Source organism: Mustelus asterias, chromosome 13 (assembly GCF_964213995.1).
Source record: "Mustelus asterias chromosome 13, sMusAst1.hap1.1, whole genome shotgun sequence".
Taxonomy (NCBI): Eukaryota; Metazoa; Chordata; class Chondrichthyes; order Carcharhiniformes; family Triakidae; genus Mustelus; species Mustelus asterias.
The window spans coordinates 92760385-92778167 of record NC_135813.1 but is presented as its reverse complement, the minus strand read 5'-3'; the positions used below and the strand labels follow the sequence as shown (position 1 = coordinate 92778167).

At 46.3% G+C, this 17783-nt stretch overlaps 1 protein-coding gene across 5 annotated transcripts in view; it reads left to right on the top strand.

The window, feature by feature from the left end:
• Positions 1–17783, top strand: part of LOC144502880 (unconventional myosin-XVIIIb-like) — a 363270-nt gene that overhangs the window by 50712 nt on the left and 294775 nt on the right. For 2 of the 5 annotated variants that reach the window (XM_078227266.1, XM_078227270.1), the window contains 4 exons: positions 4618–4767; positions 8696–9259; positions 9731–9797; positions 15393–15505. In XM_078227266.1, coding sequence (XP_078083392.1) covers positions 4618–4767; positions 8696–9259; positions 9731–9797; positions 15393–15505 — 894 coding nt within the window. The remainder of the gene's footprint in view (positions 1–4617; positions 4768–8695; positions 9260–9730; positions 9798–15392; positions 15506–17783) is intronic. The other 3 variants (XM_078227267.1, XM_078227269.1, XM_078227268.1) reach the window with 3 other exon arrangements.

Here is a 17783-nt window from a genome sequence, read left to right as displayed (position 1 = left end):
TCATGCCACAGCTCCATTATTCTGTCGATCCGATCGGTACATTGGGTGCTGTCAAGCCATCAATCCACTTTTGTTGTCGTGGAGATTTAACTTTGATAAAACATGGTAACAGTGCACTGAATTAGTGTGACTCTCACCATCCATCCACAGGAACAGTGACAGAGAGAGAGATGGGGTGGGATTCTTCCAAAAAGATTCCAAGTGTCGAATTCGCATAAAAACTGGAGTAAATCATGCTGGTTTTTTCAGTGGAAGTTTCAAAGTGAACCTCCCACACTGTGCACTGCAGAGAGCTCAAGCATGATTCACTCCAGAAATCAGGGGATGGGGCCTATTCCTATCCGGGAGGCAGGCAGCATGGCGCTAAGGGAGCCACTGTGCATGCGCTGGTCTGTCAGCGCCGAGATTGGCGCATGTGCAGTGGCCCCTGGCAATTGGGAGGCCTGCTCGATCGTTGGCCAGCCACGCGACCCCCACATCGCCGACCCTCTCGCGCCGCCCCCCCCGCCCCGCCCCGCCCATGGTCTGATTGCTGGTCTCCTGGACATGTCCGGGCCCAGCCTCAACCACCCCACTTCGCCCGGCCCATCTTGATCTCCCACCCCCCTGCCTTATCACCCCTTCAACCCCCCAATGGCAGTTCTAACCCCACCTCCTGTAGTGCTGAATGCCGTGTAGCCCCCCCCCCCCTCACCCCAGCAGGCTGCCTACCCACCCCCCACACCTCGATGGCCAGCCCTGATCGCTAGACTCCCCAGTTTCTGGCACGGGACTGATGCCGCTGGAAATCCGATGCTGTGAGACATGCCCGGACGCCCAGCATGAATGGCGCTAATCGGCCCCCGCTGGAGTCTCCCAGTCCACTGCACTAACAAAGAAGCGCAGGGGGTTGGGTGAATCGCCCCCATGGTGTCTGTTTGCGATCGGTGGTGCCGTCTGCCAATGTTTTATATCAATAAGGCCTAACTTAAAGGACAAGGAATTATAAAGTACAGAAAACAGCTGAAAAGATGAGGTGGAAAGGGGATGTAAATCATGACAAGATGATTAGATGATGCCAAACTTGGGTTTTAAAAGTTTGAAAAAGGAGAGATGAAATTAATTATTTACAACATCATTTAATTATTTGGACGAGGGAAGTGAATGTACGATTGTTGGGTTTGCGGATGACACAAAAATAGGTGGGAAGGCAAGAGGTGAGGATGACACCAAGAGTCTACAAAGGGATGTAGACAGGTTAAGTGAGTGAGTAAAAACTTAGCAGATGGAGGATAATATAGGAAAATGTGAAGTTATGCACTATGGTAGGAAGAATAAAGGAGCGAAATATGATTTAAATGGAGAAAGACTGCAGAAAGTTGCAGCACAGAGGGATTTGGGAGTCCTTATACATAGATCATTAAAAGCTAGCATGCAAGTTCAGCAGGTAATAGGGAAGCCAAATGGAATGTTGGCCTTTATTTCAAAGGGAATGGAGTATAAAAATAGGGAAGTCTTGCTAAAAACCATACAAGGTATTAGTTAGACCATACCTGGAACACTGTGAATCATTTAGATCCTCTTATCAAAGGAAATATATACTGACATTGGGGGTAGTCCAGAGAAGGTTCACTAGGTTGATCCTGGTAAGAAGTCTCACAACACCAGGTTAAAGTCCAACAGGTTTATTTGGTGTCATTTTCTTTCGGCACGCTGCTCCTTCATCAGGTGACTATGGGCGGAATTTTACTGGCACATCCGCCCAAGGTTTGTACAATCCCGCCCGAGAATACTGTTCTCCGAGCCTTGCCCGCCCCCGGAATCGGGGCCGGTGTGCTGGTAAAATTCTGGCCTATGTGTCCATTCCGAATCCATCTTATAATAAGCACCTTGGGTCCATTCAGAACTTTCCCATCCAACAGAACATGAGGATGGGAAATAGAACGCTGTATTGTACGTGGGAAATGTGGATATATTTTCAGGGGCACCGCCAGTTCCTCGGGCAATGTTCAAACCCTGTATCTTGGCCAGATTAAGTTTAGTATGCCAGTCCGATGGCCAAATACTCCCTTTCTTCCACTATGTGGGAGAGACTAGGACCAGAGGGCATAATCTCAGGGTAAGGGGTTGCCCATTTAAGACAGCGATGAGGAGGAGTTTCTTCTCTCAGAGGGCAGTGAATCTGTGGAGTTCTTTACTGCAGAGAGCTGCAGAGGGTGGACTGAGAAGGACAGATTTTTAATCAGTAAGAGATTTGAGGGTTATGTGTATAAGGCAGGCTAGTGGAGTTGAGGGTTATTATATCAGCTCAATCATGATCTCAGTGAATGCTGGAGCAGACTTGATGGGCCAAATGACCTACATCTGCTCCTACGTCTTATGGTCTTATGGAAGTCGGAGCACAGGCAAGAGATTGGCAGAGGAGGAACATAGTGCGATGAGTCTTAATTTTAGCACAGTGAGGATGAGGCGAGGTGGAGATGTGTGTGGTGTGGAGTCGTTGGAGTGATTATTGACAAGTGGCACCCAATGGCAATGATGGTGGGTGGCTTTGCCCCATCCTTGAGTTCTGGTTTGGAGCAGCCTGAGCTGTTGACCTACCCGAGTTGGCATTTTCCTGGCATCATTGCCTGTGTGGACCTGGCCTGGGGCTTTCTTTGGAGGGTCCATGGTCAGAAATGTTCGGTGAGTTTTGATCACCCATGCTTGTGTCAGGTATGTGTGCAGTTACCTCAGTAATCCTATAGATACTCTGAATGTGCTCGGCAATCACCGAATTATACAAAGGGACTATCTGGCCCATTGGACTGGCATATCAAAGCCTAATCTGGCCAAGAAACAGAGTTTGAACATTGACCGAGGTACTGGCGGTTCCCCTGAAAATATATCCACATTTCCCACGTACAATACAGCATTCTATTTCCCATCCTCATGTTCTGTTGGATGGGAAAGTTCTGAATGGACCCAAGGTGCTTATTATAAGGTGGATTGGGAATACACACCAGCGTTCTATTCCAAAACATGGATGGGAGATGTGCTCCGAATGTACTTCCAATACTGAGCTTTTTGTGTGATCATGTACAAATTATCTCATGAACTTTGAGTTTATGTCACTTCTGCATTCAGTTTATGTCCTGTTGGGTCACAAGCTCTGAGGTCCCAAAGAACCGTGGTGGACAATAATTTAAAATATATTTTAATAAAAGAGCATCCTTGGCCATGTCAAACTGGGGTATTAACATTTGCCTGAACTCCCCTGGGGTAAATGAGGGTGAAAAGAAAACTGCCTCACCACCACCTGCGAATTTTCCCCCGCTCATCTCCAAGTGGACAAGGAGAGCGTCAGGCTTGTCCACAAGGCCTCTTTCAGTTCAATAACTCAATGGGGTCCCTGCCTCGGGTTCTCGGGTAAAAAAATAAATGTGCCACAAACAATGGGCCCCTACCCTTCAATTCACCCACCCCTTTAACAGAGAAGGGCAGTGTGGAACATCTCTTTGGGATGTGGCATGGTGGCACAGTGGTTAGCAACTGCTGCCTCACAGTGCCAGGAACTCAGGTTCAATTCCAGCCTCGAGTCACTGTCTGTGTGGAGTTTGCACATTCTCCCCGTGTCTGCGTGGGTTTCCTCCGGGTGCTCCAGTTTCCTCCCACAGTCCAAAGATGTGCAGGTTGGATGGATTGGCCATAGCACTAGCAGAGTGAATACATCTGGTTACGGGCGTAGGGCCTGGGTGGGATTGTTGTCAGTGCAGGCTTGATGGATCGAATGGCCTCCTTTTGGTCTGTAGGGATTGGCTGATTATATGATTGGTGTTTGTAAATCATCACCTGTCTCAGGCCTTATTTTCTTATTCCTTACCCAGGTGAAAACTGCACGACTAATGTTATCCACCTCAGTGATTTGATTTATGTGGTACCTGTATAATATTTAAAGTCTACACAAAATTCCTCAGAGTCCCCTCAGGCCAAGTGTTGTCTATATCCTTCTTTTCACACACTATCCCCTTTGTCCTTTAAAGCCATTGACTCATTGACTGGTTCAGGCTCTACCCACCTAAGTGAACATTGCCCAGATGTGCACCTCCACTTCTGGAAGCAACCTGAATGAGCTCAAGGGTGGACCTGGCTGTGAAGCTGCAGTGGCTGAATAGCCTTACTGTCAAATGTTTGCACATGCATAATGACCTCCTGGTGCTGAACTATTTGCCGATTTGAAAACTGAGGGAGTTGATGCCTTGAGGAAGGTGGGGAGAATGGGGAAAAAGGGCATCCGGTAGGACTTTCCGCACCCTCCGCCCCCTCCCGTGGTGTGTTTTGCGGGGACAGAAGTGGCCCGCCATTGGCCGGGAACGGGATCTTCCAGTCCCTCCGCTGTCAATGGGGTTTCTTCATTGTTCATACCCTCCGCTCCTGGGGAACCCTCAGCGGGGGCTCGGTGTCGACTGGGTCACAAGATCCCACTGGCGGGAATGGATGGGAAATTCCACCCATTGAGTTTCAAATTGAGTTAATTTGTTCACAATTCAGACTCTGTGGCCTGATTCGTCTGAACAGGAACGTCACAGGAGGCGGTGGGTGGGGGGAATCGGGCACAAATTTTCAAAAAATGCTCTCGGTCAATTTGTACAAAAATAGATCAAGGAGGAAGAGAAGCCTCGCCTGTCCCCCGTGTCGCCCGTCTCCCCTGTAGCTACGGCAGGATTCATTAAGCAGCTTGTCCGCGAAACGGAGAAGGAAGCGAAAGAGGCACGAGGACAAGAAAAGGAACGAAAAATCGACACACAGGTGGGTGTGCCCGAGAGGCCCACACGGAATGAAGTGGACGGGAGAGCGGGCGGGCAGGAGGGGAGGATCCAGTGGAAGGGAGGATAATCTTAAAGGTGACCAGCGCTCTGTAAAATCTCCGATTGGATTTAGATTCTCACTGCCCGGAAAGAGGCTTTTTGGCTCTTTAAAAACGCTCGTCACATTCCATGACGGATCGTACGGAACTTGAATGTTGGTGTTTAAAAAAAAGAAACATGTTGCTGAAGCTTTTCATCTTGCACTCATCAGGACAAACACAAGAATCCCAAATTTCAAACGATCACAACAATTTACACCGCAGGAACAAAAAGGATGGCACCAAAAGAGAAAACGCTGGAAAATCTCAGCAGGTCTGGCAGCATCTGTAAGGAGAGAAAAGAGCCGACGTTTTGAGTCCAGATGACCCTTTGTCAAAGCTTTGGATGAACTGTGTGGAGCTTTGACAAAGGGTCACCCCAAACTCGAAACGTCAGCTCTTTTCTCTCCTTACAGACCTGCTGGGATTTTCCAGCATTTTCTCTTTTGGTTTCAGATTCCAGCATCTGCAGTAATTTGCTTTTAAAAAGATAGGCATGTTGATTCTGATTGGACTAGGCCTTGCTTCGGAGAGAGCACCTACTTAAGATAACCAGTCTGGTTCTTTCTGTGGCCCACTTACACTCGGAGGGACATACCTTCATATAAAGGGACCAGTTCTCTGCAAACAAAAGGAATACGCTCAAGCTTCGCATCTTTTGATTTGAATTAACCGGGACCTTGAGGAACTTATTGTTACCCTTCACTTTCTCCATTGACAATGTCTTGGCCAATTAGAGCTGACTTGGCATCCAATCAACACCCTTTTTTTCCTCTAGTGTAAATTGTTGTCCAAAACAGAAAATGCTGGAAAATCCCAGCAGGTCTGACAGCATCTGTGGAGAGAGGCCTGACTCGAAACGTTGGCTCTATTCTCTCGACACACACAGATGCTGTCAGACCTGCTGAGAGTTTCCAGCGTTTTCTGTTTTTTGACCAAAATTCCAGCATTCACAGCATTTTTAAAGTTTAAAGTTTATTTATTAGTGTCACAATTTGGCTTATAGTAACACTGCAATGAAGTTACTGTGAGAATCCCCTAGTCGCCACACTTCGGCACCTGTTCGGGTACACTGAGGGAGAATTTATCAAGGCCAATAACCAGCACATCTTTCAGATTGTGGGAGGAAACTGCAGCAACCGGAGGAAATCCACGCAGACACGGGGAGAACATGCTGACTCCACACAGACATTGACCCAAACCGGGAATCGAACCCGGATCCCTGGTATGGTGAGGAAGCAGTGCTAACCACTGTGCCGCCCCATGCCTTAGATCCTTATATCTTAGATCCAATTGTTGTGACTGTTTGAAATTTGGCGTTCTTGTGTTTGTCCTGATGAGTACAAGATGAAAAGTTTCAACAGCATGTCTCTTTTGTGTAAAATTCTAGTCCCATTTCCTTGCTCTGTAAATATTCCCCTTTAAGTGTTTATCCAATTCCCTTTACGAGTTATGATTGAATCTGTTTCCACAATCCTTTCAGGCAGTGCATTCCAGATCATCACAACTCCCATCACTTTGATGTTGATTGTTTACGAGCAGTGTTTTCATCATAAGTAATGGTCGAGACATAGTTTTATGAGAACTGGGATGTTGACAGATGACTTCCCTGCTTTTGTAATCTATGCCTCGATTGATAAAGGCAAGTGTCCCATATGTCGTTTTCACCACCCTACTAACATGCCCTTCCGCCTTCAGAGATCTATGGACAAACACGCCAAGGTCAGGTGTTTCTCGTGCATTGATGCAGACTCGATGGGCCAAAGGGCCTCTCCTGCAATGTGTGATTCTATGATTCTATGAAAACCACATCCTGATGTTAACAATTGAATTGGCCATGTTTTTAAAGAAAGATGAAGAATTATCTTGTGACTCCGCTGTGAGATGATTTGGGTGGGATAAGGACATTGTAACTGGCTGTTACTGCCCATTCTGTAATCTGTTTGTATCTCTTGTTATTAACCCTGTGACCTCCTGTAGCCCTGGGATCTCTGCATTTGCCCAATTCTGGCCTCTTGCACTTTTCTGACTATCATCACTCCATCACTGGTGGCTATGCCTTCAGCTGCACGAATCCGAACACCTAGAATTCCCCTCTTTATCCTTTTCATCTCTCTCCCTCTCTTCCCTCGTGACATTATTTAAAACCTATGTCTTGAATAAAGCTTTTGGTCACCTGTCCTCATTGAATCATCGAATCATAGAGCCCCTACAGTGCAGAAGGAGGCCATTCGGCCCATCGAGTATGCACTGAATCTCCAACAGTGTGTCTTACCCAGGCTCGCCCCACAGCCTATGCCTGTAACCACAAACATTTACCCCGCTAACACCCCTAGCCTACAAATTTTGGGACACTAAGGGGCAATTTAGCATGGCCAATCCACCTAATCTGCATATTTTTGTCCTAATATCTTTTTATGTGGTTGAATGTCAAATTCTGTTTGATTGGGGGGAGTGAGATTCTCCAGCCGGGCGTGCCCCAAGACTGGAAATTTCTGCCTGAGCTCAACGAACCTTTAAACCGTCCGCTGAATTTTCTGTTTCGCTCGCTACTGCTGAAGGCATAGCCACCAGTGATGGAGTGATGATAGTCAGAAAAGTGCAAGAGGCCAGAATCAGGGAGGCACGGTAGCACAGTGGTTAGCACTGCTGCTTTGCAGCTCCAGGGACCTGGGTTCGATTCCTGGCTTGGGTCACTGTCTGTGTGGAGTTTGCACATTCTCCCTGTGTCTGTGTGGGTTTCCTCCAGGTGCTCCGGTTTCCTCCCACAGTCCAAAGATGTGCGGATTTGATTGATTGGCCAAGCTAAATTGCCCCTTAGTGTCCTGGGATGCGTGGATTAGTGGGTAAATATTAGGGTTAGAGGGATTAGCAGGTAAATATGTAGGGATATGGGGATAGGGCCTGGGTGGGATTGTTATCGATGCAGACTCGATGGGCCGGATGGCCTCTTTCTGCACTGTAGGGGTTCTATGGCTATGACTCTTGCAACGGACAAGATGGGAGAATTTCGGCCATGGTCTCTGCGAAGTATCTAGAATGTTGTATTATGTTTAAGGTACTATCGAAATACAGGTCATTCCTATGTTCATAAGTTCATAAGATATAGGAACAGAATTAGGCCATTCAGCCCATCAAGTTTGCTCCGCTATTCGATCATGGCTGATATGCTCCTCATCCCCATTTTCCTGCCTTCCCCCCATAACCCTTCAACCCCATTACCAATTAAAAATCTGTCTAACTCCTCCTTAAATTTACTCACTGTCCCAGCATCCACTGCTGGGGTAGCGAATTCCACAGATTCACAACCCTTTGGGAGAAGTAGTTTCTCCTCAACTCTGTTTTAAATTTGCTGCCCCTTATCCTAAGACTATGGCCTCTTGTATGTTCATGCATACAGGCCAAGACTTTCCAGCCGCGCTCACCCATGGACGGGAAATCCCACCCGAGGTCAACAGACCCCTGCATGGTCTGTGTCCCGTCTGCTACGATTTCCATGGTGGGCAGGACGGGAAAATTACTGCCCACAGTATGGTATTGTGTAATGTAGAATCAGGATGCGACTCATTGCAACATCTAACGCTGATTTTAATTCCATGGCACAGTTTAATTAAAGGCGCAGTACCATAACTAAGTAAAATTGTGCGAGAATGGGACAAAAATATGCATTGTGGTTAAAGATGGTCTTTATTATTTGGAACAATGTTTTTACTGTCGTCTGGCGTTTCCAGCTCTTGTATGACCCTCTGTGCATGCCGGAGATGAAGATGTTTTCATTGCACTCCTTTTCATCAGTATTAACCTGAACCTTTTACCTGTTTCCCACTGCAGCGACCAGCTAAATTGGATGATAGTGTGGTTCAATATTTTTTACATTTGACCCAGAATGAAAGCCAGCCAGTAGACGAGGCGATGGACGGGGGAAGCCAGCTACTAGTAAACGGGCACCATGACGACGGGCCTGACAGTCAGTCTGCCCTGCCACCAGAAACCAGGGCCGAGTGCAAACGACTCAAAGCGCCGCGGAAACTGAAAGGAAGCCAAGCGAGGGCGCCATCGGCTGGAAGGTGCTCCACGCAACCGGGAAACATGGACAGCCCTCAGCAAGACGCTCAGCAAAGCCTCGCTTCACTCCCGAGCAGCCAAGGCCCGGTTACTATGGAAACGACTCTCAGCACGCAGCAGCCCGGCAGAAATGATGAGCCTTCGACGGAGAACTGGGAAGCTCGACTGGACACGGGGAAGGTGACACAAGATGGGCCAGAGCCCGGTTGCCAAGCGTCTGAGAGTCTAGCAGGGGAGAATATCGCAGCATGCACAGAGGACGATCTCATCAATCACCAGGCAAATCAAGAGGTTGTGGGAGTTCATGGGGAGCCAGTGGATTTTGAGAAGGTAATTTCCATCTATAGCACTATCCATTGCCCAATTCAGGGAGCTAACATTTTCCAATGGCAGTAATCAGAATGTGGGAACCTTACTCTCAGTGTACGCAGAGCCAGCTAATGGAAAGGCATCTGATCCAATTTCAGGTTTTCCCAAGAGGAAACTCAATATTCCGACTGACATCCCCTTTTGGGCTCGTCTGTCCTTTTCCATATCAGTTTCCTCATGAAGCAAGCCGCGTACTTTCACAGTCAGAAGATTTTGGGCTAAGTTCCATCCAATTAAATTGCTTCAAGTACCTTGCGCAACTTTTAAGACCAGAAAAGGTTTAATTTTTCTTTCTCACGTATTTTGTGGCAGTGGAAGGGGTGGAAAATATCAAAATCGATCCCAAACTTTTGCAAAAACTGAGCGTGGTCTGAATTACAGGCGTGAGAATGATTCAGCTGAATTTTAGTTTGCCGTTTTCTTTCTTTGTAGGTGAATGGCGATGTTTGGTACGAGACCGACCGGGTCTGGTATGTCAACAAAGAAGGATTTACTTTAGGTAACTACTCTATGGTCTTGGTATCAATTTGTGGATCCCCTGTAAAACTCCAGATAAAGTTCCGAAAGGCATGAATGGAAAACATAGAAACTAGAAGCAGGAGTAGGCCATTTGGCCCATCAAACCTGCTCTACCATTCACTTTGATTGTGGCTGATCATCAAATTCAATGTCCTGATCCCCCCCTTCCCCCCATATCCGTTGATCTCTTTAACCCCAAGAGCTTTATCTTATTTCTTCTTGTAATCGCACAATGTTTTGGCCTCAGCTACTTCTGTGGTAGTGAATTCCATACATTCACCACTCTCTGGGTGAAGAAATTTCTCCTCACCTCAGTCCTAAAAAGATTTACCCGTTATCCTCAAACTATGACCCCTGGTTCTGGACTCCCCCACCATCAAGAACATTCCTTCTGAATCTACCCTGTTTAATCCTGTTAGAATTTTATAAATTTCAGAGAAACATAGAAAATAGATGCAGGAGTAGGCCATTCAGCCCTTCGAGCCTGCACCACCATTCAATATTCATGGCTGATCATGCACTTTTAGTATCCCACTCCCACTTTCTCTCCATACCCCTTGATCCCTTTAGCCACAAGGGCCACGTCCAGCTCCCCCTTGAACATATCTAATGAATCGGCCCCAACAGCTCTCTGCGGTAGAGAATTCCACAGGCGCACGACTCTCTAAGTGAAGAAGTTCTTCATCATCTCAATCCTGAATGGTTTACCCCTTATTCTTAGACTGTGACCCCTAATTCTGGACTTCCCCAACATCGGGAACATTCTTCCCGCTTCTTGCCTATCTAGTCCCATCAGGATTTTATATGTTTCTATGTGATCCCCTCTCATTCTTCTAAATTCCAGTGAATATAATCCTAACTGACTTAGTGTCTCCTCAGATGACAGACCTGCCATCCCAGGAATCAGCCTGGTAAACCTTTGCTGCACTCCCTCTAGAGCAAGAACATCCTTCCTCAGATAAGGACACCAAAACTGCACACAATACTCCAGGTGTGGCCTCACCAACACCCTGAGAATTACAGTAAAGCATCCCTATTCCTATATTCAAATCCTCTCACTATGAAGGCCAACATACCATTTGCCTTCTTTACTGCCTGCTGTACCTGCACGCTTACTTTCAACGACTGATGCACAAGGACTCCAAGGTCTTACTGAATATCCATCTCTCTCAATTTACACCCATTCAAATAATAATCTGTCTTCCTATTATTGCTGCCGAAGTGGATAACTTCATATTAATCCACATTATACTGCGTCTGCCATGCACATGCCCACACACTCAGCCTGTCCAAATCATGCTGAAGCATCTCTGCATCCTCTTAGTTACTAGTCGCTAATATTTCTTCCAGTTAAGACACTGTTGAAGTATTGATGAGAAGTTGCCTGTGTGCAGCAGAGAGCTGAGGGTCGGCAGGTCGACCTGAGGGAAGAAGATATGCTGCTCTGTTGAGTAGGGTTGCCAACCCACCAGGAATGGCCAGGGAGTCTTCAGGTGTTAAAGGTCAATTACCAGGACACTGCTGTGTGCAACCGTGGAGAAAAATCATTGGGATATTGAAAACAATTGGTTCCTTTGTTATTTTCTTCGAATATTTCTCTTTATCAGATACATATATAGTGGAAATGGGGCAACAAAGGCTATTAGAATGCCAGTGTAGCATCTTTCAATTGGATTATGAGTCTTTTTGCTTTCCGATTGACGTAGGAAGGCAGTGTAACACAAGGATGGGTGTGTTGGCTGACTAATGGCTGGAGTGTGGGGGGAAAATCATCTGGTGAAACCTCCAGGAATACATTTAATCACAGTTGGCAACCCTACTGTTCACCTTGCATTCTTCATTTCTTTAGATGAGATGTCAACTATAACTATGTTAACGATCACATGGTGTAATTCAAGGATGATCGAAGTTCTCTTGGTGGCCTGGCCAACATTCTCCCCTCAACCAACAAGCAAAGTCTCATTCATCTCATTGTTGGATCTTGTGTGTAAAATGGCCATCTAGGGGAAGTGGTGGCATAGTGGCATTGTCACTGGACCAGTAATCCAGAGATCCAGGGTAATGATCTGGGGACCTGGGTTCGAATCCCACCACAGCAGATGGGGGAATTTCAATTCGATAAAAATTAATGAATCGATTGTTGGAAAATCCCATTTGGGGTTCAGAAATCTGCCATCCTGACCTGGTTCGACTTCCGTGTGACTCCAGATCCACAGCAAGATGGTTGATTCTTCAATGCCCCCGAAAGCAAGACACTCAGTTCAAAGATCAAGTAGGCCATGTCCATGAAAGAATAAAGAAGAATGTTGCCTGGATCGCAAGAAAACAGAAAATGCTGGAAAATCTCAGCAGGTCTGATAGCATCTGTGGAGAGAGAATAGAGCCAATGTTTCGGGTCTGGATGACCCTTCATCAACAGCTCTGTTCTCTCTCCCCAGGTGCTGTCAGACCTGCTGAGATTTTCCAGCATCTTCTGTTTTTGTTTCAGATTCCAGCACCCGCAGCATGTTACTTTTATCTAGCCTGAATAGCAACTGTGATATTCCTTCAAACACATTGGCCGGAATTCTCCGACCGTTCACGCTGGTGGAATTCTCCAGTCCCACAGGCACCGCACCTCCCCCCATGGGTTTCCCGCCGGCCTGAGGTGACATCAATGCAAATTCCTACTGACAGCGGCGGGACCAGAGAATCCCACCGCTAGCAAACAACGCGTCACCTCCTGCTGGCGGGAAACATGCTGGGAGGCCGGAGAATCTCACCCACTTTATAAGTTCTTCATTTACTCCAGTTGCAGAAAACAGGAAGTGGTGCTGCTGGATAATACTCCCATTTAGGAATGTTGTATGATTTGATTTGATTTATTATTGTCACATGTATTAGTATACAGTGAAAAGTATTGTTTCTTGTGCGCTATACAGCCAAAGCATACCGTTCATAGAGAAGGAAAGGAGAGAGTGCAGAATGTAGTGTTACAGTCATAACTAGGGCGTAGAGAAAGATCGACTCAGTGTAAGGTCGGTCCATTCAAAAGTCTGATGGCAATAGGGAAGAAGCTGTTCTTGAGTTGGTTGGAACGTGACCTCAGACTTTTGTATCTTTTTCCCTACGGAAGAAGGTGGAAGAGAGAATGTCTGGGGTGTGTGGGGTCCTTAATTATGCTGGCTGCTTTACCAAGGCAGTGGGAAGTGTAGACAGAGTCAATGGTTGAGAGGCTGGTATTGATGTGGAACTGAAAGGGAAGGGGTGAAATTATTGAAATGTCTTAGCAAACACTGATGAGGTTCGTTCACGAGAATGTCCTTCGAATAGGGAAACAGCTATCAACCCCAATGGTATTTATCAAATCCACCCCAAAAACCCATCTACAAACCCTGCAGTGTAAAGGGTTTATAAGCATACATAAATAAAACAGTTCACACCATCTTGGGAAGTCTTTTTTTTAATACTTTTCCAATTCAATCAAATCAAATCCAATTCAGAGTCTCAACAAGTTGAGACATTTCAGATCCAGGCTGACAAGACAGGGCAAGCAACCAAACCACCCTGTCCTGGGCCCGATCTACATGAACCAAGCTGATTGGAGAAGGTTCCTCCTCCAAGACTTGGGCTCATTTGCATCTTAGCCAAAAGGCCGAGATGCCGCTTTTAAAAATTGCTTCATATGAAACATATGAAGCTTCAATGTAACCTAATGACCTCAACCAAGTGCAGCATCCTCTCCATACTACACTTGATCTTAGCCAAAAGGCCGATTAAGAGGAAACAAATAACTCTGTCAGCACTATGCTGATAGTAAAACCTAAGGACATTCAGATGCTATGGAATCGAGCTCCAGATACATGATTTGATTTGATTTATTATTGTCACATGTATTGAGATACAGTGAAAAGTATTGTTTCTTGCACGTTATACAGACAAAGCATACCATTCATTGAGTACATCTGGGAGAAGAAACGGAGAGGGTGCAGAATGTAGTGTTACAGTCATAGCTAGGTGTAGAGAAAGATCGATTTAATATAAGGCAGGTCCATTCAAAAGTCTGATGGCTACAGGGAAGAAGCTGTTCTTGAGTTGGTTGGTACGTGAGCTCAGACTTTTGTATCTTTTTCCCAATGGAAGAAGGTGGAAGAGAGAATGTCCGGAGTGCATGGGGTCCTTAATTATGCTGGCTGCTTTTCCAAGGCAGTGGGAAGTGTAGACAGAGTCAGTGGATGAGAGGCTGGTGTTGATGATGTGGAACTGAAAGGGAAGGGATGAAAATATTGAAATGTCTTAGCAAACAGTGGTGAGGTTGGTTCACGAGAATGTCCTTCGGATAGGGAAACAGCTATCAATCCCAATGGTATTTATCAAATCCACCCCGAAAATCCATCTACAAACCCTGTAGTGTAAAGCGTTCACAAGTATACATAAATAAAACAGTTCACATCGTCTTAGGATGTGGTGTAAGATCACACGACCATGAAAATTGGGTTCTCTTTTGCACCCCCGTGAACTGAGAGTGTATCTTCACCTGTGATGTACCATTCTCTAGAGTTATCAGTCCCAACTCTGATATAAGAATGTTCTTGAATAATTTTGGAACAGGATTCAGCTAATCCAATTCATGCAGCCCTTTCCGTCTTGGTCATGTTAGTTCTGGCTCAGTCTCTGATACTATTTCAGACACTGGTGTATGAAACAGGCACCCAGGCACTGTTTCAGAAAACAGCAGAGGAGACCTCCCTAGTGTTTTGCCGAATATTTATCCCACAGCGTTCATATCTCAGGAGGATTATCTGGTCTGAGAATGTGGAGGGTGTTACATAGATCCAGGTATGTCTTTCATTTTAAAAATGAAATTGTACTCGGTTGATATACTCTACATACTCCCTGATGCGGCTCCTGTACCATCACGCCTACCAGTGTGGGAGATCTAGGGTACCAGCAACATTAGACACTATTAGCTATGATGGTCGACTTGGACACTATAGCGCTAGATACTATGAGTACTCGATTGTACAAACTTTAATTACTCGTACACAAGGAGAAATAGACTTGCAGCCCTCTGCAGAGTGTTTCTGAAGTTACATACAAACAACTTGTCAATTATAGTTAATTACAGCAAATGAGAAACAAGCAATTTTTCCAATCCTTCATTTGCATACATGTTCACCAATCATACCCTAGCTTTTTGCCCTTTCTTATTCGAGGATAAACTGTCTCCCGCTAACACTTCATTTGCATAGCATGTCCCTATATTTTGCCTTTGGTATTCTGCTATGGAAAACTCTGATTTTTCTCACGCGCTGGTGAAGGCCCAGAAACAGAATGTTTACGGGACTTATGCAGGTGAAGATTAGCCGTTCATGCTAAATACGCAAGCACTGACCCCATTGAAGGCCTGTGCGCTGATAAGCATTTTCCATTGCTTGACAGAGATTTATGGAACCTGAATTTTAATAATTTAACTTCCACACCGGCACAGTGAGCTTCATCTCGACAGTAAGCATTTTCTGTCTGGTGCTCTTTTTCTTTCCCCACCTCTCCCTCTTCCCCCACCTCCAAATAAATCTCTCCCTCTTGTCAACAGCCACAGTGCTCAAACCAGATGTCGGAACGCCAGAACTGCCAGAGGGCCAGGTTCGAATCCGGATCGAAAGTGACAACCTGATCGTAGACACGGATGAAGAACTTATTCACAAAGTGAGTATTCCTCAATTCCGGCATCTCTTCTTTCATTTTCTTTCAAAAGAGGAACGTTATTTTTTTCATTATCTCTAGTTCTTCTTTCCTTCACAATTGAAGGCAACTACCTCTGCCTGGGAGGTCCTGTGGCGCAGTGGGTAATGGCCCTGCCTCTGAGCCAGAAGCTCTGGGTTCGAGTCCCACCCCAGGACTTCACGTCCAAAGGAGATGCGTTTATAAACGCGGACAAACGAGTTGAGTTTCAAGATGTAAATCTTTCCGACACACACTGATGGAAAGAACAGGAAGAAATTCGTGGTCAACAATGATGGAAACTGTTCAATTCTTTAGTACCTAGGAGTATCTTCAAGGACTCCCTCCGCATCCAAGAGTCAGGGATCACAGGTCCTTATTGCAGTCTACTCACTCCACACTCCAAACGACAACTGGGCGGTCCCTGGGCAGATCACCCCACACCCCGGGTCACCTGAGCCGTTTTCTTAAAGGGGCTATGCTCCAACATCCACAACAGAAACAATATTGGAATCTCGAACATTGCTATCCATAGCTCCAGAATACAATACGCATGTAGAAGTGTATGTTAGTACAACACAGTAAACTGTAACACATCTCTGAATGAGGCCCAGCTCGTAGGTTTGGTTTTGCTTTGGTACATCAGCCAAATGTTGATTCTTTGTGTGTGACCAGGACTAGTGAGTGCTGGCAGAAGATTATTGAATTTTATATAAGAGCTTTATGGACTCGAAACATTTCTCTCTCCACAGATGCTGCCGGACCAGCTGGGTTGATCCAGCATTTTCTGTGTGTATATTATTATTATTGAATTTTGAGGTTTCCGGAGCCTTGTTCTGTGCGAGCCAGGTGTCCGGAAAGGAGCAGCTTTGCAAAAACCTTACTGGGTAAAATCGACCGTTGGAACTCTAGGCAATGTCTCTTGCTCTCTTCCCCATCATAGGAATCACAGGGGTAGATCAGGAAGGCCCCTCTGGAGGGTTCATTGAGGCCTGGGGGAAGTTTTCCCTTCCAGCCGCCCCCTCCTGGGACATGGAGACTCTGGCTGCCAAAGCCCCAAAGACTTCTGGGGGTGGGTGATGGTAGAGTGGGGAGGGTGGGGATGGGTGAGGGTTGCTCTCTCCATGATGCAGGCAGCTTCCCCATGTGGCAGAGACCTGTTCTGCCACTGCAAAATGCCAGTGGGCCTGAAGAATAAATAGGTCATTAATTACTGGCTGCCCATCACTATTCAGCAAGCAGTGAGGCGCATCCATTCCTGCCACGGGGAATGTGCCCTGGCACTGGGAATGTTCTTTGGCACTGGGAAACTTCCCTGGCACTGGGGAAGTTCTCTGCCACTCGGAATGTTCTTTGGCACTGGGAAAGTTCTCCGGTACTGGGAAAGATCCCTGGCACTGGGAAAGTTCCCTGGCACTGGGAAAGTTCCCCAGGACTGGAAAAGTTCTCTGGCACTGGGAAAGTTTCCTGGCGCTGGAAAGTTCCCTGGCATTGCGAATCTATCGGACAGGCCATGCCCACGTGGCTCCCACTGCCTCGCCGGCCCTGCCATACCAAAACCCATCACTCCAAGCCCAGGAAAATCCTTCCCAGTTATTCCCACTGAAACTTCCTGCTTTTCATAAGAACATAAGAATATAAGAACTAGGAGCAGGAGTAGGCCATCTGGCCCTTCGAGCCTGCTCCGCCATTCAATAAGATCATGGCTGATCTTTTCGTGGACTCAGCTCCACTTACCCACCCACTCACCATAGCCCTTAATTCCTCTACTGCTCAAAAATTTATCTATCTTTGCCTTAAAAACATTCAATGAGGTAGCTTCAACTGCTTCACTGGGCAGGGAATTCTACAGATTCACAACCCTTTGTGTGAAGAACTTCCTCCTCAACTCAGTCCTAAATCTGTTCCACCTTATTTTGAGGCCATGCCCCTCGTTCTAGTTTCACCCGCCAGTGGAAACAACTTCTCTGCTTCTATCTTATCTATTCCCTTCATAATCTTATATGGTTCTATCAGATCTCCCCTCATTCTTCTGAATTCCAATGAGTATAGCCCCTCTCAATCTCTCCTCATAAGCCAACCCTCTCAACTCCGGAATCAACCTAGTGAATCTCCTCTGTATTTCCTCCAGTGCCAGTATACCCTTTCTCAAGTAAAGAGACCAAAACTGTACACAGTACTCCAGGTATGGCCTCACCAGCACCTTATACAGCTGCAATATAACCTCCCTGTTTTTAAACTCCATCCCTCTAGCAATGAAGGA